At 45.2% G+C, this 27,286-nt stretch overlaps 2 protein-coding genes across 3 annotated transcripts in view; one reads left to right on the forward strand and one right to left on the reverse strand.

Moving 5' to 3' along the window:
• LOC129381959 (uncharacterized) overlaps nt 1-1,066 on the reverse strand; it is a 38,095-nt gene extending 37,029 nt beyond the window's left edge. Inside the window, exon 1 of the mRNA XM_055065265.1 lies at nt 786-1,066. Coding sequence (XP_054921240.1) covers nt 786-859 — 74 coding nt within the window. The 5' untranslated portion in view covers nt 860-1,066. The remainder of the gene's footprint in view (nt 1-785) is intronic.
• The window catches only part of LOC126519083 (sulfate transporter-like), a 138,734-nt gene that overhangs the window by 7,524 nt on the left and 103,924 nt on the right, over nt 1-27,286 (forward strand). The window contains exon 1 of one of the 2 annotated variants that reach the window (XM_050168695.2): nt 20,061-20,375. The exons of the other annotated variant lie outside the window; for it this stretch is intronic. Within the exon in view, the coding sequence (XP_050024652.2) occupies nt 20,330-20,375 (46 nt within the window). The 5' untranslated portion in view covers nt 20,061-20,329. Of the gene's footprint in view, nt 1-20,060; nt 20,376-27,286 lie in introns of those variants that run through there. 2 annotated transcript variants of the gene reach the window in all.

Raw genomic sequence — 27,286 nt, forward strand, 5'->3', positions numbered from 1 at the left:
CCCCTACACGCAGTATTCCTATATGGTCTACACACCAAAATGACACATGCTTGTCATTTTTTCAGCTGATGCCGTCCGGTGGAGCTTTGAACGAGAAGTACTGCTGCTTACCTGGTGCCACAACGTTGAATGAACGCACAAAAAAGCCCGGAAGGAGCTTCTATATAGAGCAAAATAAACATTGCCTGATTTACAAGGCATCTTGCGTCTGCTTTATGAAATTACACGTGGCACAGATTCGGCGGAGGCTTGTAAAGATCGTTCCTAATCGTTTGTACTAAACAAAGCGATCGCGCACTGATAACGCACGCGGTTGAGCAGCAGAAGCAAAAATGAAAGAAAATTGCCGCGCCGATTAGCGCAGTCGGCGCAACGCGTGCTAGCAAGCGCTCAAAACGCGAGCGCCCAAAGCCGAAACGGGCAGGTGTTAATCCCATCCTCTTGGTGCGCTACAGTAAGTTCGGCCGCTGCGATCTATAGGAGTGTCCACTTTCGTTGAATGTCTTTCTCTATGCTCCGTGCTTCGTCCTCCCAGACGCTAGGCCCCTCCGTCCGCCCGCTATGGGCACGACGCTACAGGAGCCACTACAACGACTGGCTAAGCGTAAAACAGAAGAGCACAATGGAACACAGCCGTTACAGTGGCCCGGTTCTGCTCTCATGTTGCAAAAACTGCGGCCGGGAACGTTACCACATTGCGAGGAAATTTACTTCGTCGCATGTTGTCTAAACAACGCATGACGCGTAATGGCATAACACAATTTGGGGCATCAACAATGACTCACTTGTTTGCGGCTCCCTTTGACGCATCGCGGGGCTCCCTGAGGTTACTGCTGTCGGAATCAGAGGACCTGCGCATTTTGGGCTATTTTGAACCTGCAAGGACAAATCGACGGGCTTTCTGAAGACTGTGCACAATCCCGTCGTCTTTAACTTCCTCTTCCAACCTTAGAATTAGGAGGCTCTGATGATGATGATGATGCCTCAATTAATGGAACAAAGCCACTATGGGGGATAGACCACGAATCGGGTGGGAATATTATTGAAGAAATAAAATAAATTCGTAAATAATAGGTAACACAAGAAAGAAAATAAATGTATAACCCAAGGTGAAAACTAAGCTGTGAATACGTGAAATAAAGCTGTGATCAATACTATAGTCAGCCTTGCGTTCATAGGAACACTAAAAAAGAAAAAGTTGTTATGGAAATACATACAATAAAGGATATACGTAAACATGGGAAAGTTAAATATTGAATAATAATAATAGTAACATTTAAACTGTGAATTTGTGCTTTTACTTTTTGAATTTTCTAAATTGAAGTAGAACTAAATCAACTGAGGAAACTATGAAATATTAGCAAGGCATTCCTTCTGTGCCACATAGATAATTATAAATGGCTAGACAAACGTTCCTGTGGCTGTATCGCAATACTGTTGCTCCAAAGGAGAGTATAACAGTACTGCTTAGAGGCAATCCTAAATTTTGAAGCGAAATTTCTAGACATCGTTTTCAATTAATCGAAAACTGCCGACACGATACTAAAAGATGATCTATGAATTCCGGCCCATGGCAGAGGTAGCATAGATAGGACATCGCCAGACCACATCTGTTCAAGTAAAAATTAGATGTTGGAATACGGCAACGGGGGCAGCTTAGTAAATGAAACTTCGAATTTCCGGTTAGGACACCATTGCCGGTTCCCAGAATAATTTAGGTGCAAAAAATTTGTAGATTTTGCTAATGACATGGCTTTTATATCTTCGCTCAAAGAAAATGGCCTATATCTGGATGCAGTGATGTGCGCAGTTCCCGGCAGCACAGATATTACCGGAACTGTTAAAGAAGCTGGAGCTAAGAAATCGGCTATTTCATTAATGTCAATGTCTTGGTGGCCAGGGGCCCATACTAGATGAAATAAACTTAAGTGGGGCGGAGCTAATGTATAAAGCGTCTTCAATGCTGTCGATTTTGTAGACGCGTTAAGCGCACTGCATACGGATAGAGAAGCCGTGACGATAATAACGTTTGCAGTTTGAAGGGGTAATTTTCGCAAGGCAAAAACTATTGCCAGAAGTTCGGCATGAAATATTGATGTGTAATTTGTTAGGCGAAGTGAAAAAGACCAATCGAGGGATGGTCCGTAGATAACCACGCCTGCATTCTCTTCACACGAAGAAGCATCAGTCACTATTACATTTATATTGAAACGGGCCAAATATTCTTGTAAACGGTCATTCAAATACGTTGTGGGTAGAAATTTCGCATAGTTTGGGAAAATGTCAGCAAATTCTATTTTGAGCGACCCTGGACACCTATCAAGCGTAATTATTTCACTAAGGCGAACATTTAAAGGTGCTAACTGTGCTTGCACAAATACAACCTGTGGGTTATGCAACCGTGACGACGTGGTCTCAAAAATGAATTTGGTTCACTAATAAATGTACATTGTCCACGCCGTAGAGGCACTTAAGTAGGCTTGAAACGTAAGCATGCGGAATCGCGTTTGAAGAGTAGGTAGGCGGTCTTCCTGGTATAATACATCATTAGCAACGAATTTAGGATGGCGTACACATAGTCGAAGAGCGTGGTCTTAAGTTATATTTTGCACTTACGGAGAACAAAACACAGCCAAATTCTGGAATCGCTCGTACATACGAACGATAAATCATAATCAGTGTGTCACTTCGCATCCCAGAACACCGGTTATACTCTAAAAACTAGGGAGAGTATCGCAGGAGTGAAGCGGCCAATTTACTCTTGAAAGCGTTTTTTTAGTCTCGCAAAATGTCAAGTGGAGTGAAATGCATTGTTCACTCCTTCACCAAGGAGAGAGTGAAATGTGCTTTTCACTCTGCCCTCCGGAGACAAAGTAGAGTGTCCGTTCTACTCTTGCGGCAATAGAAAACAAAACGTAGCGCAATATTCCGCTTCAAGTGCACGAGGCTGGCTCCGAAGGTGGCGATGTATCACTCGCGCACGCTGAGCAAGCAACACACCGTTTTGCTTCTAAGAGAACAGGCAGCCACAGTTCAAAGGAACGCGGAGCAAGCGCTCTACTTTTTCACTCGGAGTTGCTCCACTGCGCCCGCGCGCTCAACATCGCGGAACAGCCCAGCACTGGAAAAAGAAGACCCGTCCAGCGAGCAGCAACGAAGGCCATCCAAGGTAGACGGTGTATTAGCCATCTCGCTCGCCGCGAAAAACACGACAGTTCTTTGTGATTCGTTGGATATAACAACAAATCCTCCACGGTAAGTGAATTCTCACTTAAGGGCACATTCTGCGTATATGACATGCTATCGCCAGGAAGTCGTCGAGGCGTTTAGCCGATGCGATTGAATACGGACTAGGCAAGCGCGCTGTGTGTCTCGATGTCAATCTAAAAAGCGAGTCGTCGCGATAACTGCTTGTGATTTTATCTCTTGCCGCTATCGTAAGAGCTTTAAAAATCGAGAACGCTGCCAGAACAATGGTATGCTCAATAAGACGTGAGGCTAGACGCCGCTTAAAATGGCTTGTTCACCAGCCCATGATTCCTAGCCTATGCGGAGCGTGCTTAGCGTCCGCTTTGTGTATTTCAATTTATTCAGTTTGGCCGTCTGCTGTGTACGGAATGCTGTTGAAATAAGAAGCCACAAAACAGAACGCGTGGTTTTGCTGGCGGCATGCTTTCGTTATAAATAAGCCGCGCGCATGATAGTGTATCGCCCATGGGTATTCTGCGACCACTGAAGAAGGTACGTGCAGCACCAGTGCTAGTTAGAAACTCTGCCGTAGGCATTCAGCTGCATGCTGCAAGAGGTTGGGCGCCTTATCTTGAGCTTACTGAAAACGCACGAGGAATCCATGTTTTATGCTGAATAACGTATAAACCCCATATAAGCGATCTTGAGCGCGACAGCTACAAGCGATGCGATGGAGATGGCTGTCATGTTCGCTCCTCGCCTACAACTTGTACTCCGTGCGAGCGACGATTTCGAGCGACGTCTCCCCGGTGTTGCCGGTATGAGGGCTGCAAATACGAGTCGGAAGTAGCGTTACGTGTGCTTTAGTAATTTAAGTTGATGAATTTACTGTAAAAAGTAGCAGAAAATATTTCCGAAGTTCTTGTAGTAGGTTCTTATCCTTGCGCGTATAAAAATTCAATTGTTTGCTGCTTCCGCGCGACAGTCGGTAGTACTTGAGCGATGTACTGTACTTCCAGTTCCGGCTTCACGCTATTGGCTAGTCGCTCAAGCACTTCCGGGAGACGAGCGACGATTTCTAGTTTAGCAGAACCGAGAGATCTGTTCAAGCGACGGCCCCTTTTGTCACTCGAAGCCGTCGCTCGTCGCCGTCGTGCACTAAATCGCTCTGCTGGTGTTTAGCCCTAAGACCACTGTTTTCGCTCATGTATTGAAATGGTGTGGTTATATGTCTGATTTTTTGTCTCCTGTTGCGGTTTTCGACCACGGTGAGAATCTGAAAGAGTGCTTATGTCTATGAACGCGGTGAATTGTCAAGCAGCGAGTTATGCATAGCCATCGAACATAACGGCTGCTGTGTGGAATTACAAGTGCAGGGGCGCTATGCATATGCTTATTGTTTTGGACGGGCCTGTGCATTTGCTAATATCAGTTGGCGTTTCAGAGTTATGTCATATGAACAGCTAAATCACCCTTCCTCTGGGGGTTACAAGCGTAATGTGTGCATTTTGCTACTGCATGGCAGATCAAAATGTGTTTATCGCTTTAATATTTTTAGTGGAGAAATAAAGTATCAAAGTACAACGTTGCTTTAGTCCATGGTTCATGGTTATATTGCGCTCAGTTTCACAAACACGATATTAAGGAAGGGCAGGACGTGGACGGATGTAGCGGTCGAGCTGAGGTCGAGTTTGCCAGGGCGAACGGGTGCATGTGAACAATGTATGCCTGACCCGAACTATGATCACACGTCGTCACCTTGTCATATCTTATATGTAACCCCCCCCCCCCCCCCCCCCCGCTCCATATCTCCTTGTATATAAGCGCGTTCTTTAACAGTATTAAACAGTTGGTAGTTTGCGCTACATCCGTCCACGTCCTGTCCTTCCTTAATATCGTGTTTGTAAAACTGAGCGCAATATAACCATGAACGTTCACCAACTAGCCCCCTTCATTGCTTTACTAATTGCTTTAGTCCGTGTGACTAGTTGTCTATCGTACACAAAACAAAGAGTTGGTCTAATAAACTAATAACTGCAGTCTAACTGCAACTTTTACATGCCTTCAGATTTCAAACTGCTGCAGTTGTCGAGTCTGCCAAAGATGAACTCCATTGCGCACCTCATATATGAAAATAACTTCATGCCTTTTACTGAGCTTAGGTGCAGGCCGCAGTGAACTTTCTTGTTTCATATTGTAATGTGGGTAAGCTTGCCATAACGAGCCTTGTTGCCTTTCTTATAGACACATCCAGTCATATCCATTGAAGTGGAGGACCATATTTTCATCCCTGCTGAGCATCATGTTTGCAGATATGATCCTCAAATTGTGGCTTGAGCAGTGGCACAACTAGAGTTAGTTCGGGGGACACACTGGGCACGTGCTTTGGATGTGTCACAAGTGGTGTTTGCGACACACCAGACTAATGACAGACTTATGACATCTGACAATGACCAATATTCTATTTATTAACAGGAGCATTTTAACATTGGTGCTGAAGGAGGATGAAGTGTGTGACTGTCGGTTATTTCTTTTTTGTTTAAATCTAAATATTCAAGTCAGTTTAGCAGTTGACTGTTGCAGTCATTTAGATGTTTCGCATGCATTCCAGTAGGAAGAATAAGAGCTCACACTTTCTTTTAGTGCAACGACCTTGACTGTCTTGATGTTGTTTTACACCATCTCCTTGTGTTGACTTTCGCACACGATATTTTTCAGGCACCCGCTTTTTATAACGCAAGAGGGCAGCTGCAGGGACACAAGGGTGTCAAAACGCCAGCCCAGCGTGATTTCACGTAGTGCACCGGAGCGCACGCCAAAGAATGAAAAGACATGGCCATGCAATTTGGACAAGAAAACTAGAATGTGGGTATATGGGTGTACCATTTGACTAAATGTCAACAAAATCAAAATACAGTATTTCACACCAAGATGAAAATTCTCACGTGTTTAGGTAGTCATCATGACATCGTACATTTATGCAATGTCTCTGATGGGAAAGTCAAAATCAAGCATGTTTTCTGGAGGCGCATACACTCTTAAGAAAAATTACACCCTTTTGCCACACAACAATAATCGTCCACTGTCTTGTCCGCATTTCCTTTTTTTAACGCGGCGAGCCCGGTACTTTCCAGTAACCAACGGCATACACTTTATCAGCATGACATAGCATTCTCGACAGGAAAGTAGCGGGCGCGGCGTTTTCGAGAAACGAAACGCAAGGAAGGCAGATGACGATTCTTGTTGTGTGGCAGAGATACACCCCAAAGGGTGTAACTTTCCCTAAGAGTGAAGGAACAAGTGTCATTGAAAAGTTACAAATGTGTTTTAAGAAAAGCTGATTCGTTTTGTGAGAGCTGACTGCTTTTTGTCTTGCCTCTCGACAGATATATCCATGTGATCAAAAAATAGTGGTACGATGAAATTGCATATCTGCTATGTAACATGATACATACTTCCAGTGAGCACGGTGCCTGTGTTCACTATAAAAAGCAACAGCTCATGCTTGGTTAGGTGCTTACATACATTTGACAGCTTTAATAGCTTACGTTTAACAGCACGTGAATGCAAGGGTGCAAATACAAACCACTGTGATTCTGTATTTTAAATGCTGACATGAAGCAGACAGATTTTCATGTCTTCCCTTTTATCTATTTTTACACATAATTTAAGAAGTATGCCTTCCTTTTATGTTCCACAAAGGGAAAGCATTCGGGGAACAAAATCCCATGTTTAAAAGTCATCGTTTACGTGCATGCTTACGAAACCAGTTCATTAGAACCGCTCGTGCCACCCCGAAGCGAAAGCAAGGAGCAATGAAGGCCTTTTAATGTGTACACCGTGGTGCACATTTTGCATCTTAGAAGCCGGAGAGTCACTTGTAATCGAAAATTATTTTTAAAATGTAGAATTGTGGTTTCTCCAGTGAAATAGTCGTATGTTAGCTTTTGGCAGGTATTTCATATTTTGATTAGGGTGACGAAATCTACCTGCCAACCAAGTATGCTAGTTGAGGTAGAGATGCGTTCAATGCAAAGAACTGAGTGCATCTGAGTAGAACATTTGTTCACCAATTGGCGGATGGGAACATGTAGTGTTAAGCAAAAGCCCCTTAGTTTCATGGCTTCTGTAGAGATAATTCTTCTGGATTTAAAATAGAGTTGGCAGTGAGGCGATGTATTAATCTTCCTAGGCACATATGTACTTGTTTTTAGAAGATTCTGTAAAGTGCCGTAATTTTTCTTACTTTAGCACATCTTGTTCACTTCACTAGGAAAAAAGCTTTGGTTTCAGGTAGTTGGTTCATTCTGCAAGTAAATGCATAGTCGCATGCAATATCAACGTGCATGGAAGGGATATGTAAAACAAGATCGCGCCATCCTCATTTTATGTTTTGCCTCTTTGTCATGTTCGTGCACTTCCCTGCCTGTACTTATGCTTATGTCGCCTTTGATGCATCATATTCATCACATCTGATATTTGGTTCAAAACTGAAGCCATGCTGTACTATCTTGGTTTGCATATTCAACGAGTCAGAATAATTGATCATGTAATAATGCAAGCTGCTCCTCAGAGGTATAGCATTCTTACCGTAATGGGAATGAAAAGCTACCACATATAACAAGAAATTTTATGCGGAAGATTTTAATGTCAATACTCTTTGCAGTTCTATACTGATTTGCTTCCCACTATGCAATATGGTAAATTTAATTTTATTTGGGAGAAAGTGCAACGGAAGGATCCTAGCAGCATCAAGAAACTACTTTCGTGAGGAAGCCAACCGAATGGGAAATATTATATGCCTCAGTACCGCTTCAATACCGGGCAGGATATTGCTGCAGAACCACGACAAGACGAACTTAGAAGCAACGCAGTGCAGCCCATACATGAATAACGTTAGGTGAAATATAAGCAAAGCAAGGTAGATCTACGGCCTCACATCAGAATATACAACACATTTCTTAATGCACTGTAGTCTCAGTCAGGGACATCCATACGCTGTACAGGACGTTATCAAATGAGCTGCTCTCTTAATGTATCGCACACAAAAAAGTTTCTTGCACAATTTACCTACATTACCAGCCCCATGCTTAGCAGCTCATCTGGTAACTTCTGCCGTTTAAGTGCACGCGTATTGTGTCAGAAATGCGTTTGCTGGCCAGTAATGTGGTGCATATTTCTATTCGATCATAGTGTCAATACTTTGTGAGCTAGCACATGTTTGTTCTATGTTCAACTTTCCATTCTATACTTTATTTTTGAAAAGAAGCGAACTGAAATACTGTAATAATGATGAAACTAGAGAATATGCTTATGTTTTATTACAACATGCGTTCTAAAGTTCATGGGCATTATTGTTCTCTGGATTTATGTGTTTGTCAGAAGGTTTCTCAAATTATTATTCAGTTTGTCTTGTGACTCATCATTAAAGATTTTGGCGTTTTAAGAGAGAAAATGTTTTATTTGAGTTACTTGGCGACTAGAGATTATATACCATTCACCAAGCATAAGTGCAGGAGCTGCTTATAAAGGAATCAAATGTTCCCCACATGTAAGTATTGCGATTCCCTTCAAACGTGACCATGGATCTACATTGTGTTTTCACACTATTGGGAGGAGTACTGGCACTCTGTTCTGAGTAGAGACACTCGGCTTGGAGTAGAAGCACTCGGTCTGGGGGAATACTATTGCCCCTGTGGTGAGAGTATTAGCACTCTGCGGAAGAGTACTAGCATTTCCTTGCGGTGCAGTAGCAAAACTGTCATGAGGAGTTGTCCTAGTCTCTCCCAAAGGAGGTCGATCTACTCTCGAAAAGAGAGTGAAATATGGGACAAGCAGATACTCCCTCAAAGAGAGTGCCCGGAACTCTCTTTGTTTTTAGAGTGTACTGATTCTACGTACTAAACCTACTGCTCGTGTCCCCTTCATTCCAATATTTTCTATGTAAAAAGGCCAGTTAAGTTTTCCGTCATGTATGATACCCAACTGAGAACCATTCCTCTACCTGAGGAATGGTTCTCAGTTCACATACTAACGATGACTGTAACGGCCCCGAAAGCCGAATGCGCCGAGCGGTGCTTCGTTCTTAGTTGAAGCAATGTTGCGCGCATTGTTTTGGGTTTTGTTTCCAAACACTGGGTCTTATCCTCAATAGAGGATTGACGAAGGAGCGCGAAGTTTCACAAATATGTGTGCTTGAGTAGACATCCCTGTGGAGCGTTGCTCTTGCTGTGGTGCTGGGTGTTCACGGTGCGTACCCGCAGTGGAAGATGGGCCATGAATAGCGTGGGTAAAGGGAAGAGAGAGGAACAAAGGTAATTAGCAGTTCGGAAGTTGAAACTTAGAAATGAAAATGTTAGAGTGCGGAATGAAGTAAAGTCAAAACACGGTCAGCACAAAACGCTGAACATAGGAAGAAAATAAAAAAGAACGATCCATCTTTCCTGATAATTCAGGAGTTCAGCCCCAGCCGTACCCCAAAGAAGAGTGAATTTACTCTGCAGTCATCTACTTAGTGTGTGTGAAGCTAGTCAACGACGCTGCTGATGTTGATTCCCGTATAAAAAGGATGAGGACAAAACAGGGAGTCTGTACAAAGCATCTGTCCGCCCAAGCCCAAGGAATGCATCTGAATAGGTCCGTAGTTATTCATGTAGTCTGGGTGCATAAAAAGAAACCGGACTAGTGTTTTTAGATTAACATGGACTTACTTTGGCTGTGAGCACGATCCAAGAAGTTTGTTTGAAGGAGACGCTTGTGAAGCTTGTACAGCATGTTACAGAGCAGTTTTTCGTGGGCGGTTGAAAGTCGCATAATTTTATCTTCCTACCTACAAACTACACGTTCTCGGACGCTGGCCATTCCGGAAGAGAACCTGTAGGAACTCGTGAATGCTGATTCTTACCATAAACGAACATAAGCGCTCTCTGCCGCAATCCTTAAACGCAACATAGCACACCAAACCATTAATATGGTTAAGCTTTCCGCCATTGATGTTTTCTTTTCCTGTGTCTTTAATGCCGTATAGTGACACATCGGTTTTTTTTCCTATGAGTTCAGCATGTGGTTTTTGAACATTATATAACTAAAATATAACATAACACTAGAGCGTGAGTGAGAGAAAGAGATGCGCAAATTAGAAGGACCATAAGATGAATTTTGAAGAAGGTAATTTAACACGATGAAATACAATGAAATGAATCAATATTATTTTGCAACTTCCGCGAGGCAGTATTTTTGTTACTGTAATAAAGCTGTAGAAGGGAGAGAGAGAAGCTAAAAAAAGCAGCTGGAGTTGAAAATCGCAACAAAGACATCTCGCTAGCTGACGTCCAGCCATGAGGAGCCCAAACAGGCAGCAAAATGAAATTTCTAAACGGTTTCCTTGCATTGAAGATGAGTAGCAGGCATACATAGCAATTTTTCAGTTATTCTATGAAATTTTGAAGGTAGCCTCGGACACTGCTGATAGACATTCCACGTCAGCGACAGTCGCTAATAGGCATTTATGTGATATCATTTGGGAACACAGGACCGACTGCAGGTGTAAGCGACGAAGGTTATGCGGTGTGCATTTTACGGTGCGAAAAATTACAATGAAGAACGCTGCTCGAGGTTGTATATGTTACAAACAACCACGAGCATAAGAGAAGCGGTTTGTCGTCCATCCCATATAACCTACCTTTTCTTAAATTCCTTTTTTACAATATTACGCTACTTGTGCCATCAGGCTACATTTATAGCTATATATATTATTACGATATCATCGAGCGATTCCCAAGAGATGAGCCGCCGCGAGAACGACGAAGTTGGTCGGTGCCCTTGGCACGAGCGAGTGTCAGCCTGGCTGCCTGGCTCCAGTGTAAATAGCGTGTAAATAGCATCTTTCGACTGTGGCTTTCCACAAGGAACATTCTGGTGGAGGTCAGCGATCCCCGTCCTCACCACGGAACTCCGAAGTGGTCGGCACACCGAGCTTGTCACCATGCCTCCCGGTGACGAGCCCGCCTCTGCAACGGCTTCGGCTTGTCCGACTGCTCCAATCGTCACGGTTGCTCCACATCGTGACCCAGGTGTGTTCTCTGGCCTGGAGGGACAGAATGTCGACGACTGGATCAAGCTCTATGAACACGCCAGTGCTAATAACAGGTGGGACCCAACGATTATGCTCGCCAATGTCATCTTTTATCTTGGCGGCACCCCACGCGTGTGGCACCAAACGCATGATGACGAAATAACCAGTTGGTACAGTTTCAAAGCAAAGCTACGGGAACTGTTCGGCGACACCATTGGGCGCAAGGCTGCCGCGAGAAAGGCCCTTGCGTTTCGTGTTCAGTCAGCTACAGAGCCATACGTTTCCTACATCCTCGACGTCTTGGCTCTATGCCGTAAAGCTGACGATAATATGTCCGAAGCAGATAAAGTGGCACATGTGCTAAAAGGTATCGCCGATGACGCTTTAAATTTGCTTGTTTTCGGCAACGTCTCGACTATCGACGCCATTATAAAAGAATGCCGTCGCCTTGAACAGGCTAAGAGCCGCCGTATCTCACACCACATTGCGCGGCTACCCAACACTGCTGCTACGTTGACATGTGAGGGTCGACCGCATCAGACAACCACCTGTGACGACGTCACCCGTATTGTTCGCCGCGAACTCGAGGTCGCCTGTTCGCCAGCCTTCTCCACGACGCCTACCGATCCGCCCGCAACCACCATTGCGATGACTCAGGCCGTCGTCAGACAGGAATTTGAAAACATGGGTCTAAACAATGTGTGTTTCACGTCTAGACCCTACGTTCCCCAGTTATCTAGCGGGCCTCCTCGTCCCCGGCAGTCCTTTTCTGCCCCATCTCGCCGCAACCCGTCCGAATTGCGTACCCCTGATGACAGGCCGATCTGCTTCCACTGCTTTCGCATCGGCCACGTCGCTCGTCACTGCCACAGCCGATGGCCACCACATCCTCAGGCTTACGCCGCCACTTATTCCCGCAGCTTTTGACCTTCTGTACCCTATGCCACTCGCCATGAACCCACTACCGCTGATGCCCTTGCTCCGAACCTTCGCTACAGCCGCTCGCCCTCACCTCGTCGCCACCAGTCTCGTTCGCCCCAACCCGTCCGATTCTCTTCGCCGCCTATCGCCTCCCGGACCCAGCCGGAAAACTAGGCACTGCAGCATCTGGAGGTGAAGCTGCGTTGTCGACCCTGCCCTCAAATCCTCTGCTCACGTTACCTACTAACCGAAACCTCCTTGCCGTTGACGGCTATCCTGCCACGGAACTCATTGATACAGGAGCACATCTTTCTATTATGAGTGCTGCCTTCCGACGACGACTGAACAAGCTCCTCACCCCAGCGTCGGCACGCGTCGGCCGCGTTGCGGATGGCGGTACTGTGCCTATCATCGGCATGTGTACGGCACGTGTCAGCATCGCCGGCCGCCACACTCCTGTACTCTTCACTGTAATTGCTCATTGCCCCCACGACCTTATTCTCGGCCTCGATTTTCTCTCCGCCCATTCTGCTCTTATTGACTGCTCTTCCAGTACTCTTCGCCTTAAGTTGGCGATGCTCGCAGAACCTTCTGACGCACCCCACTGCCGCTTACGCCCCACCGGCTTTCTTCGCCTGCCGCCAAAGTCCATAGCCTACATCGAACTGTCGTCTTTCCCACCAGTTTCTGATGGCGAGTACCTGGTCGCTCCTCTGCCCGACATCCCAATACAGTATGACGTCACCGTGTCTCACAGTATACTTACTATTACTGCGAACCACACTCGCATGCCTGTCTATAACTTTGGATTGGCAAAGCAAATTCTACCGCAAGGTATTTGCCTTGCGACCATTGATTGTCTCGGTGACCAATATATGGCAGCGTTATCGACCGATGGTTCTCGCAAGCTTAGCATGCCCCTCGCGCTAGCCTCGGGCGTCGATCCCAACATAAAGAAAATGGTTGCGACGGACCTGTCCTCTACGCAGGCTGAAGACCTTTGAGAAGTATATTCGTCCTACCGCGATATTTTCGACTTCGACGATCGCCCTTTAGGCCAGACGCTCGCGGTCAAGCATCGGATTCTTACTAACGATGCTGCGCCTATTCACCGGCGACCATATCGAGTTTCTGCGTCGGAACGCCGAGTAATTCAAGATGAAGTGAACAAAATGCTCGATAAAAACATCATTGAGCTTCCTCGAGTCCCTGGGCGTCAGCTGTTGTGTTGGTCAAGAATAAGGACGGCACGTGGCGCTTCTGTGTAGACTACCGTCACCTGAACAGCATTACAAAGAAGGGCGTCTACCCGCTCCCACATATAGACGACGTCCTTGACTGCCTGCACGGTTCCAGCTATTTCTCGTATATTGATCTTCGTTCGGGATATTGACAGATTGCTGTTGACTATATGGACAGAGAGAAAAAATTGGCAGAGGCTTAGCTTGGCTAAGCCTAGTGGATTGCGAAAGCAATCTTCTGTTCAGGTTGTAGAGTTCCATACTGCTCATCGAACGTGTAGATGCAGTCTCGTCGCCATTTAAAGCATCCATAAGGCTTGCTGTCGAACGATCAGGTGTCGCCAAAGTCGCGTCCGCATTGAGAGCATGCATGATACTTGTAGATGCACCCAGATCAAGAGATGTTGAACGCATTCGCCTGGCTGCATAATATGCACGCCGTTTAGCTAAACGTTGTGCCCGATCTTCATCCGTTTCTTCCACACGCCACCGCTTCTTAGCTGCAGCACATCGTAGAAGCTTCACCTTATACACATCATCCGACATACCGTGGAGGATTCACTGGGACGATCGCGACGAGCCGAGTTGGGGGGTCCGCTTTTCCACAGCTGGCAGGACGTCACGTACAGCGAGCGCCCCTCGCGGCAGCGGCGCGCAGCTGCAGCATGGAGGATTCACTGGGACGATCGCGACGAGCCGAGTTGGGGCCCCGCTTTTCCACAGCTGGTATGACGTCACACATAGGTCACGCTAAAGGTCAATGGTGGATTCTCCGGGACGACGGCCAAGAGCGGAAACCTCGAGCAGTATTGCTTTCGCAATAAAAACCGCATTCATCACACGTGATGACATATACCAATTTAAAGTAATGCCGTTTGAATTATGCAACACCCCTGCCACCTTTGAGCGTATGATGGACTCCTTTCTCCAAGGTTTCAAATGGTCCACATTCCTCTGCTACCTCGACGACGTCATCGTCTTCTCGCCAACGTTCGACACTCACCTTGAGCGTATCACAACTATACTTGATGTATTTCGAAAGGCGAAGCTGACAGAACTCGTCAAAGTGTCGTTTTGGCCACCGACAAATTACTCTTCTGGGCCATCTCGTTGACGCTTCCGGAGTACAGCCTGATCCCGACAAAACTCGCGCTGTCCGAGAGTTTCCGGTTCCGAAGACAGCCGCAGACGTTCGGAGTTTTGTAGGGCTGTGCTCGTACTTTCGTTGTTTTGTTCCAGATTTTGCGACAATTGCTAGGCACCTAACTAATCTTTTGAAGAAAGACGTACAATTCTCGTGGGGTACTGCAGAAGCCGCCACCTTCTCTAGTCTCACCACTCTTCTAACCTCGCCACCTATTCTCGCCCACTTCGACCCTGATGCCCGTACAGAATTACGTACAGACGCCAGCGGTCATGACGTAGGCGCCGTCTTAGCCCAGCGTCAGCGTGGCAAGGATCGCGTTATTGCTTATGCGAGCCGACTCCTAGCACCATCACAGCGCAACTATTCCATTATGGAACGCGAATGCCTTGCTGTTGTCTGGGCGGTTGCGAAGTTCCGTCCTTACCTTTACGGTCGCCCTTTTTCCGTCGTCACTGACCATCATGCTCTCTGCTGGCTCTCATCGCTAAAAGATCCTACAGGCCGGCTTGGTCGCTGGGCTTTGAGGCTACAGGAATTTTCATATTCCGTGGTGTACAAGTCTGGCCGCCTGCACCAAGACGGTGACAGTTTGTCGCGTTACCCTGTTGACGACTCTGACTCCTCCAATATTGTCAGTGCTTCTTGCGTATTCTCTGTATCCCAGCTGCTTCATTTCGCCGACGAACAACGCCGTGACGCCTACATCAGAGCACTCATCGACCGTTTTGAACACTCTCCGGCCGATGCTGCTCAACGCCTCTTCGTCCTCCGCGACGGTACTCTGACCGTCGTAACCTTCATCCAGACGGCTCTGAGTTCCTGCTTGTAGTACCTAAACACCTCCGCTGCACCGTTCTCGAAGAGCTTCACGACGCACCAACGGCAGGACACCTCGGCGTATCTCGAACCTATAACCGTGTACGTCGCCGTTTTTTCTGGCCGGGCCTTGCCCGTTCCGTACGACGTTACGTCACCGCTTGTGAACTTTGCCAACGACGCAAGAAGCCTTACCAGCTCCCCGCTGGTTACCTGTAGCCGCTCGACATCCCTGCCGAGCCCTTCCATCGTGTCGGCTTGGACCTTCTCGGCCCATTTCCGGAATCCACATCAGGAAACAAGTGGGTTGCAGTAGCTGCGGACTACGCGACCCGCTACGCCGTAACCCGCGCTCTTCCGTCCGCAACTGATGTTGCGGACTTCCTCCTACATGATATCATTTTGATGCATGGTGCTCCGCGTCAACTGCTTACAGACCGCGGCCGCACCTTTTTGGCCAGTCATTGACGACATCATGCGTGCCTGCTCAATACAGCATAAATTTACCACCTCCTACCGCCCCAAACGAACGGCCTCACTGAGCGTTTGAACCGCATCCTTACAGACATGCTATCGAAATACGTTTCAGACGACCACCGTGACTGGTACCTTGCTCTACCTTACATTACCTTTGCATACAACTCTTCCCGTCTCGAAACTGCTGGCTTTTCCCCGTTTTACCTCTTGTATGGCCGCGAACCGACGCTACCACTGGACACTGTGCTTCCGTCCGCCACAGCTTCAACTAGCGATTATGCCTGTGATGTAATTGGCCATGCTGACCATGCTCGCCAACTTGCGCGCAGTCGTCTACAAGTGTCTCAAGACAAGCACAAACAACGCTACGACCTCAGTCACCGTGATGTCCATATTGTGCCCGGCGCCCTCGTGTTTCTTTAGTCACCATCGCGTAAAGTCGGCCTGTGTGAAAAACTGCTTTCCTGTTACACAGGCCCATATCGCGTGCTCCGCAAACTGACCGATGTCACCTATGAAATCGTTCTAGCCGCGCCCACTACGTCCTCCGCTGTGACAACCAGTGACATTGTCCACGTAGCCCGACTCAAGCCCTACAACTCTCCGTGCACCTTGGATATTTAACAGCACCGTGACGGTGCTTTTGCCGCCGGGGGGTAATATTACGATATCATCGAGCGATGCTCAAGAGACGAGCCGCCGCGAGAACGACGAAGAAGTTGGTCGGTGCCCTTGACACGAGCGAGTGTCAGCCTGGCTGCCTGGCTCCAGTGTAAATAGCGTGTAAATGTGTCTTTCCACACGTAACAATATTTTCTACCATCATAGATCTTCCTTGTAGAGCTTTCAAAATGCCTGATATCAAATGAAACACCGCTATCTAAACCACTGACGGTTTCTTGGTCTAACGGGATAATCTGTAATTCAGCACATCGGCTTGAGGTATCGGCTGAATGGCATGTGCGTTGGTGGTATTCACTACAAATTAACATTTTTCCTTGGCGTTCACGTCAAGACTCACAGTATAGTGTTGAATACTACTAATAATAATATACATATTTAAGGAATTATTTTTATAATGAATGAATAAAACTGATAATATTTTAACTTTCGCTTTACTATCACCTCCCTTATATTAATTCTTGCTTCGATACCACGTCCATTGCAAACGTTAGCCGCCTATCGATGGTTTGAAACGGCGCTTTTGAGACCTTCCGCACTGCTCATTGGCGCACTGCGCGATAGGACTTGGAGGAGGGGTTTCCTTCCTAAGCAGTTCGCGTTTTCCCTCTAGACGGTGATTTTTGAGCACGCTCCCCACTTTTTGGTCGTCAAAGTAGAAATCAAATACGGCCGCCTCCGGAAGCGGCATGGGTGTGCTTTGAAAGATCGCAGATCTCGCGATTCCGCTGCGTATGCGACTGATTTTATCCATGGATCGAGCAACAATGAATCTGGGGATGCTGCCTTCTTTCGTCAGATTTTGAACCTGAGAGTTGTGACGATGCAAACCAGCACGGAACATGGACGGAAGCAGTCAAGTTAGTTTCGCCACTTGTTCCGGCTCGTATTTGTTGTTTGGAGTGCTCGAGAGCCTGCCAAGATGGAGAATTCTCCAAACTGCAAGAAATGCTACAACGACAGGAAAACCGAGCAGAAAACAAGAAATTACTCCAAGACATGCAACATTCTTGCGATGTTTTACACACAGAAATTGATTCGCCACATGGCGCGCCCAACTGTAGTGCTTACAGTTAAGATTTTGTGGTAGAAGACCTGTTCAACGTGCAATTCTGATTTTTCGGGATATAGTGCCTATTAGACCGCAATATGTTTTGTATATCTCATAATTCTTTTTACATTTTCCTTAGTAGTACAGTTTTATACCAGAATATTGATTTTGGCAATTTATATCATTTTTATGACATAAACCTCGCTAATAAAACCTCTATTTGAGAAAAGTGCGTTCATTCTGCTTTTTGTTTATGTATTACATAAAATATTGAGTGCAGTAGTTCCTTAAGAAAAGAATATCTGATGTAACCTACAAAAAACACCTATTTCCTCACGGTAGGGAAAGAGTTAAAGTGAAACGTTCCCGGCCTACCCCTCCTGAATTCGGTGGGGCTTAAGGCTGCTGGGTAGGTCAATATTTCGGCGGATAAAACTGCGAATAAAGAGAACTGAACAGTTAACGTAACACATAAAGAAGTGGACGCCTTTCCACTACCGTGAAGAGGGGCGCAAGCGAAGTTCGGGAACCGCGGCTCCTTTTTGTTTCACCGCCTCGGCTTCGCGCTCCCCCAGGATGAGGTGGGCACGTCAGCAACGAGCCCTCTCTCGAACGAGTTCCAGTTGGCGTTCAAGAACGGATGAAGCGCGAACAGATGAATCGCGGCCCGCTCCCGCTGCCGTTCCTTCGACGCAGCCTGCTCTTCGGCATAACAAACCAAGCGCCACCTCCCAATCTGACTGCCGTGCCTGAACTGGCCGGAAACGGCGGGCACAAGACGAGCGAACACGCGATCACACCCCTTCCCTCCTCCGGAGACAGGGGACGCTTGTGATTGGCCCGCGCCTTGCACTGCGTCTACTTGTACATGAATATAAAACGCTGCTTTTAAGCGCGCGTATGATGAACCCACAGTGGCTGGATCGACTAGCGTGCCCGGAGGTCGGTGTGAATCCGCCGTCCGACAAGCAATTTTCATTTTCGTGCTGCTTCAGTTTTTTTTCGTACGGCAACACCAATACCAACGCCAACATGAGTGAGGCAATACAAGCTTCGGTTGAAAATTACTCGAGTAAATAATGATTCCGACAATCACAGGCCAGTAGACCATGCGAACCGCGAGTCTTGAAAACCTGCTACAGAAATTAGAATGCCGCAAAAAGTTCACTTTATGCGCAAGCAACGGTTCGAAGGAAAGTCGAGTAAAAGAAAGGCACGGGTATAAATAAACGCATCAAGGATAGTCAACAAAGCAAACTATCGTGAGAACAAGTGCAAATATATACGTTTTACATAGGTCTCACTGATAGCGGAGCGTGAGCAACGACGCGCAATCGTTCCTGATTATAACGAAACATGTTAACCAATGCCGACGGCACCTTTCTTGCACGAGAACCATAAGCTCGTTCTTCAAAGCGCAAATAGTAAGACCTAATGCTGTTTAATACTGAAGTGGCGGCGTGAAAAGCAAGCCTGATGCCATCTCTGTTTGCCGTCGTCGTAAAGGCACGCATAGTCGGCGCCATCGTGATTATGCCATCATCGTCGTCATGTCATCAGTGCTATCGTCAGCTCATTGTTATCTTTGCCATTCAATCGCTGTTGCAAATGGAGTCCTGCAAAAGCCTTTCTTTGTTCGTCATGTTGCCTGCACTGTATGACGTAGGCTAATATACGACGGTCAAGCACACTGCTTTTCAAGAAAGAGTTTTTCTGTTCCGTAGAAAATATGACTACTCCTGGCGAGAGGTTAGATTTTCTTTTAAATATGTGCCACATTTCTTGGAATCAAATATCTAACAAGCCCGCATATGAAAAATTGGGTACTACGTCAACGGCACTGATTACAACGCCAAAGTAAAACACAAAACTTCGTTTGAAGAGCGCTTACACTTCCTGCAATCAAATATTTAACCCATAAATATGTCAGAACATCAGTAATACATCGGTTGCACTAAACACAATGTTCTACGAAATGCATTTTCTGTTGCGCCTCAACGACGCAATGTGAGTTGATGATGCGCTTGGGAATGGGTATCGGACCGTTTGTGCATTCTTGCTCAGCCACGCGTGATAATTCACGCCAGTCCACTTATTTGCAAGGCCAATCGGCTTCGCTCTTTGTCACACTCGATTAGCGGTGGACTTCCTTCAACGTAGCCCGTGCTTGTCGTGCATCTCTCTTAGTGGTCGTTCGCTATTTTGACACGTGGACTGGGCACAAAGTAGCCTAACTTCATTCCATCTCCTCGTCTCTACTCTACTCCTCTCTACTCCTCGTCAATATCTTGCAATCCACTGACACTGATAATAAGGAAGGCGTGAAGGACGTGCGCCCTGACACGTCGTGTATCGGCAATACGCCGACGCACGCGAGATAGCACCTTCGACACGTGCGGCAAGGACGCCTAATGCAAGGCGCGGAACTTTGGTACGCGACACTCAGCAGGGCCGGCTAAGGCGTAACACCAGAGTCGCCTTAGATAAGATCTTTTCGAGCTGATCAGGCCTTGTAGACTTCGCTGAGGACAAAATTTGCCAGAGCGATTCTGTATAGTGGAAGATTTAATTTGAACGCTAGATTTGCCGTAGTTAATTATAAAGAATATGCGCGTTTTGTTATGTATTTTTACATGACATTTCTTCCTCCGGAAGGACTGAGTTTGTGAGACGTTGAATCAAGGAACCTAGTGTGTGTGTTAAAACCTTATTAGAAGGTAACCAAAGCAGCGATGGATGACGACACTGCAACGAAGGGAACGTTACTGGCGGATCCAGGTATGCCGTTCCAAGCAATAAATTTTGAATTAAGCTATCCTGTACCATTTCACAAAAGTTAGTGTCGGCTGTCTTTACAACACTGTGTTCTCAATAGGTAATGATCGTACTTACGCATGCCAAGAATCTTGAAGAGAAATGTGAGCAATGTTCACTCTTGCCGTAAATGCACAGCGAAGCACAGAAACTTGCGAAAAGAAACCTATAGAAGAATCAGTGCTTTGAGTGTCTTTCTTTGCGTTTTGTTCTTGCTACTTTCATTGAAAAAATAATCAGCACGAGCATGACGAAGTCTTTGTTTTCTACAACAAAATAATTAAAACTAAATTTAATATTTGCGCTCAAACACTAACTAGGAAAATGTTTGTCTTGCAAATGGGTTCAAATGAGTGCAGGAGTGCAGATTTTTGGACTAAGAGTCAAAGGGTCAAAGAGTTTCTTCAGACAGCGTATGGTACAGTTGCCTAGGGCGCAGACCAAAAGGCACGTGGTGCCTGACAAGGAGTCTGCGCCCTTTTTCCTCCCATTGGAGAGCACAAAACATTCAGCGCATAAAATAAACGCTAAACCACATGGAAGTACACAGTGGTTGGTTAACATTGAAACGTGAGTTATTTCATATTGAACATTTATGTACAAATGGGAAAATGCTGTAAGAAACAACAGAAAACAAAAACAAAAGGAGTGGTCATGCCTGCAGTGACAATAGATACATAGTGATGTTATTTTTGAAAGCTTTGAATGATTTACTTTCCTGGATAATGTTTACAGCAGGATGATCGTTCAAAAAACTGGAAATTCTGTACCTATGTTTCTGGGTGCCGTAGTTCGTACGTATTTTTTCCTTATTGTAACATATGTGCCGGGTGCTGTAGGTGTGTGTTTTCGTTAGATACTGATGAAAAAAGCCGTAGGATCGGAATGCATTTGTAGGTAACTAGCTAACGCTATCTTTTTGTTTATAACAGTCCACAATGTAAGCAGTTGATGTTTTCTAAACAATGGGGCAGTGTGGCTAAGGTAGGGGGCATTTTCTACTAGGCGCAAGAATTTCTTTTTTAATAAATATATGTTTTCTATGCTTGTCTTAGGTGCTGTGCCTCAGACAAGGAGACAATAGTGGAAACGCGAATATACCAGTGTGTAGTATAGTTGTTTCTTTAGCCAGATAGGCAAAAGGTACTTTATTTTATACATGACACGAATGGACCTAGATATACCAGTGCGAGCTTTTTCGATGTGAGGTGACCAGTGAAGATGCTCGTGAAATGTGACGCCAAGAAATTTATGTGTTGCTACACGTTCGATAGATTCATCGCGAAATTGGATAAGTATTTCTTGTTTTATAAACTTGTTACGAGCACGGAATATAATGTACTTAATTTCTTTGGCGTTTAACTCTAGTTCATTACCGTGGAGCCACGTCGACAATTTTTCCAGCCATACATTGATTTCTACTTGGAGGACTTATAGGTCTTGTCCGCAGATGAATACATTGGTATTATCAGCGTACAGTTTTACTTCTGGTGTAGGAGGGCACGTTAATTATATCATTTATATAAAGCAGAAATAACAGCGGCCCAAGGATTGATCATTGTGGAACTCCATAACGTATCTGACCTAAGCTGGATTTTGCATTCGTAATATTCGTGTACTGGTGACGATTTAAGAGGTAATTCTTTATTAATGTGAGAGCCGTTCTTCTAATACCATATTTATATAACTTGTACAGAAAAATAGGGTGCTTAATGAAGTCGAATGCCTTTTTAAAGTCGAGAAAAACACCTATTCTATATATTTTCTCCTCAAAGTTGTCTGTTATCTTGTCCTTAATTTTTATAAGTGCCATTTCACTACATTTCTCTTTCTGGAATCCGTATTACTGCGCGGCGATGACATCGTTTCGCTTGCAGAAGTTTAGTAGCCTGATGTTTATAACTTGTTCAACGACATTCGAAAGGATTGGTAGGACTGAAATTGGGCAATTATTTATGTCAATTCTATCACCTAGATTTTTGCAATTTTTAATTTATCTCGAAATATTCCGGTACTCAAAATTCGGTTGCATATATGCGTAAGTCGCTGACTAATCATCATCATCATCATCATCATCATCATCATCAGCCTGGCTACGCCCACTGCAGGGCAAAGGCCTCTCCCATACTTCTCCAACTACCCCGGTCGTGTACTAATTGTGGCCATGTTGTCCCTGAAAACTTCTTAATATCATCCGCCCACCTCACTTTCGGCCGTCCCCAGCTGCGCTTCCCTACCCTTGGAATCCAGTCCGTAACCCTTAATGACCATCGGTTATCTTCCCTCCTCATTACATGTCCTGCCCATGCCCATTTCTTTGTCTTGATTTAAACTAGGATGTCATTAACTCGCGTTTGTTCCCTCACCCAATCTGCTCTTTTCAACGTTACACCTATCATTCTTTCTATAGCTCGTTGCGTCGTTCGCAATTTAAGTAGAACCCTTTTTATAAGCGTCCAGGTTTCTGCCCCGTACGTGAGTACTGGTAAGACGCAGCTGTTATACACTTTTCTCTTCAGGGATAATGGCAACCTGCTGTTCATGATCTGAGAATGCCTGCCAAACGCACCCCAGCCCATTCTTATTCTTCTGATTATTTCAGTCTCATGATCCGGATCCGCCGAAACTTCTTTACTTCTTCCGGCGTTACTTGTGGGATTTCAAATTCCTCTAGACTTCTCTCTGCCGTTATCGTCGTGGGTGCCACTGGTCCTCAGCTACTTGAACTATCTCATCTATATTAGTAATGATATTGCCGGCTTTATCTCTTAAAGTATACATCTGATTCTTGCCTATTCCTAGTTTCTTCTTCACTGTTTTTAGGCTTCCTCCTTTCCTGAGAGCATTTGCAATTTTATCCTTATTATACTTCTTTATGTCAGCTGTCTTACGCTTGTTGATTAACTTCGAAAGTTCTGCCACTTATATTCTAGCTGTAGGGTTAGAGGCTTTCATACATTGGCGTTTCTTGATCAGATCTTTCGTCTCCTGCGTTAGCTTACTGGCATCCCGTCTAATGGAGTTACCACCGACTTCTATCGCACGCTCCTTAATGATGCCCATATGATTGTCGTTCGTATCTCCAACACTAAGGTCCTCTTCCTGAGTGAAAGCCGAATACCTGTTCTGTAGCTTGATCTGGAATTCTTCTATTTTTCCCCTTACCGCTAACTCAACATCTGGCTGATGGATTTTACAGGTTGAACTTTACTGTCATCAGCACCACATGCACTGTTATTTTAGGTTTTTGATTACTGTGCAGATTTCTAATTGTGTAGTTGGAAACATGAAGATTGAGTTGAGGATGTTGGACATGGTGTACGTTGTAAAATCACAGTTACTTGCCTGAGAGTTACTTGAGTGCTCATTAAAGCAAGCGACGCCCCTGTGTAAGGCAGTCCATTTATAACGAGTTAAGAGATGCCATCTCTTTTATTGTTCGACATTAGCTTGTTTACCGTATTCCATACTTGTTTAGGGTTGTTGCAGGTATCAGTAAACTTATGTTCGTAATAACTAGTCCCGGCTTTTTTAATATCAGAGCTTAACTTATTACGAATTTGTTTGTATTCAGTCTACGAGTCCATTTTTTCGTTCTGATGAAAGAGGCAAATAGTCTGTCACGTTCTCCAATTCTTTTTAGAAGGTTGGCATTTATCCATGACCTTCTGGCTTTGTTTACACTTCTTGAATTCTACGGCAGGGAATGATTTCGTTGGTTCGTCGCATCAATTGAAGTCATAGTGCTGCCTTGGCACGGACAAGATAGACGACAGGACGTGTGCACGTCTTGTCATCTTTCTTGTCCGTGCCAATACAGCACTATGCCTTCAATGGACCAAATGAGGGGTTTTTCTGGTAAAGCAACCCTGAACAGGAAGTGATTGTGCTTTGCTAGCAAAGTAAAAGTGCTGCACTATGCGGTGATTTCTTCTTGCACACATCGTTGCTCCTCTAAGTAACACAGAGACACCGCAACGGGGGGGGGGGGGGGGGGGGGGGTACACAGCAAACACATGGGCATAACACAGGGGACAGAGCACACGTGGCCAATCAGGACATAACGCTGTACTCAATTGAAGCTATAAAGGTGGAAAACTTTTCGGAAATAATAACGTCATGCAAACAGATGCAGGCTATATAATAAAACTGTCTATATGTTGCGAAGTGGCAACAACAGCTCAATTGTCTGGAGGATTGGTACTATATATTCGACATGAATGCGAAGCTATCCTTATACCTAGAGTGCGTTAGTGCCATAAATGTTAATGTTTAGCGTATGCGATGTTAAAATCGAAAATTTTGGCAAACATAACGCACGAATGCAGGGTACTCTTTTTCTCGTGCATACTTCTTCAAAACTGCCTGTTAGACATGGATATTTCGCGCTGAAGTACAACGCTCGTGAGGTTACGACCCCCACTACTGAGAAGGACAGAGAGCTCAACAAGTACCAATTTGCACAAAGCGCGAGAAAAGAGCGTGAACGGGCGTTTGTATCGGCTTTTTGTGACCTTTGTGCACGCAGTTTGTACCCCTACGTTTTCATGCCATTTTGTAATAGCGCAATATAAGAACAACACAAATGTTACATAGAACGACTGGCAATTGGAAATTTCCACGATGAAATGCGCAGGTAGCTTTCCATAGTGGAAGAACAATGTACTTCTAGTGTGCCTCCCATCTCCCCCCCCCCCCCCCTTCAAAAGTAACAGCTCTGTGAAGTTATGTGTCTGTAACGTTATCCTTTACGCTACAGTTTACAAACAAGTAAAGTTGCAAGATGCTCGAAAGTGTGCTTCTTACCTGACGAAGCAGCTTTAACATTTTTTAAATGTTTACATTGCTCGCAGCCGGCTTCACATAAACATGCATATATCTGCGTGCAAAAATCTTCTACTTGAAATGTCGCTGTGTTAAAGTAAACAGCTTCTATGAGATTGGGAATTTGCCGGAGTTTAAAACGTTCTCATTACTCGAATCAAGATTTGCTTTTGCTGAAATCAAATGGATTCCCTCGATTACTTCATGTGAACAGGGGTACTAATTGGTATATTAGTTCGGGTTATAACGCATTCGGATCATAAAGCAAACAATTTTAGTAACTTTAAAAACATCGCCAGATTGCTGGCATCATTACCGCCTCCTTATTAGGCCGCACTACAGAACCCGCTTCTTCGCGGCTTTTCCTACAGCAGCCCAATTCGTGTGGCGACATTTCAGTCATTATCTGCGTTACATATACGGAGATGATCTGAGTGTAATTAGAGAGGAACGTGATCGACAGGACAGGTAAATAAGGCGTAAGAAGAACTACCAAAGCAAAATACACGTGTTACTTTCTCAGTTTTTCAATCATGTACATTTTACATATTGTTACTGGGAAGGCTCTGCTTTTCTGGAGCCATTCGTCCCCAACTGATTAGTGCAAAGCTTAGTTGCATGCACAGCACCAGACATTGCAGGCTGTGGATACAATGTACTGATATTTCAATTCGTAAATGTGATTACACGCTACACCTCATTAGCTCTGGGAAGATGTTTCTCTAGTTCTGTCATAGTAATGTCATGACAATGCAAATGCAAGGCTCTCCATCATTGCAGCAATCTTGGTTTGCGTTACCTCGAGTTACTGTTTTCAGCTTTAAATAATGTAAGCTTTCCTTAGCAGTTCCCTCACTTTTATCTTCTGTCTAGATGTAGCCGGCATCAGTTTGTCTAATTCTTGGAAAACCTAACATTTGACTTTTCATTCTTATCCTCCTGCTCTTCTCGAATACTGGCCAACCGATCAATACTAGTTCGTATTGCCCTAATCATCCAAAATATGTCATGCTCTTACTTATTAAGGTTGCTGGTTTCCTAACATGAGTTTATCTACACGCGGCGCAAGCTCATGGTTGAAAAACATCCTCCTTCTTTACCCCTTGCAATCGCATTCGTCTAAGCAAATTATTTTCTTGGCAAGTAACGATTCTTACATAATGAACAGTGCGTAGTTATACGATTCACGGGTAAATCTTTGCGACAGCAGCTTTACCAACATCACCTGCAGAGTGGTAATTCTGAGTATATGGACAACTATCTTATGCGCAACCAGCGTTGGAACGGAGCGCAATTCAGTGATCGTGGTTATGCGCTCATGTCCAGTCAATTACGTTACTGGTAACCGACGCGCAAGAAAGTATGAGCGCACCCGGTCCTCCTGTTGTTCCAGAACATCGAAAGTATCTAGCCAGATCCGCAGGTCAAAAACTAGCGTTGATAGCGGGAAGGGTACATTATTATCGTTCAAGATATCCGAGTATGTTTATTCAAATGGCTTTAGCATTATCGGGTAGCACGCTCAAATAGCATAGCGCATACTGGATAACGCGGATTCCCCAATGGGAGCGTTCAACATCCATCTTACTAAAAATATAACAAACTGATGATCGACATGCTTACAGTTGCCAGTGTTGCCAGTTTGACGCAGTGCGGGTATACCTCTCTGCATCTAAACAAGCGTGTTGACGACACCAGCAGTGGATTTTCACAAAATGGTGGCCGTTCGCCTGGAACAAGATGTGTCACACGATCTCCAGGGACCCGTAGTGAACACAGGTACCCCGTACATTCTCAATTGTCGTTTAGGGACTTCGCAATCCTGGCAACTTCTAGACTAATTTCAACTTCAATCGGCAGAACGTATACCCTGTCATCCAGTAAGTTCGCGGCTGCCCAGATCTTTCCGCTACTTTCTATCTGACAGGAACTCGAGACAGACATTTTCACGCAAACGTTAGGTCCAGTTGCAAGTTTAACGTCACTACTTTCATAGAACTAAATCGAACAGCGCTTCAGCCAGGATGAAGTAATTAATTAAGGAAGACCGA

This window comes from Dermacentor andersoni, chromosome 10 (assembly GCF_023375885.2).
Source record: "Dermacentor andersoni chromosome 10, qqDerAnde1_hic_scaffold, whole genome shotgun sequence".
Lineage (NCBI taxonomy): Eukaryota > Metazoa > Arthropoda > Arachnida > Ixodida > Ixodidae > Dermacentor > Dermacentor andersoni.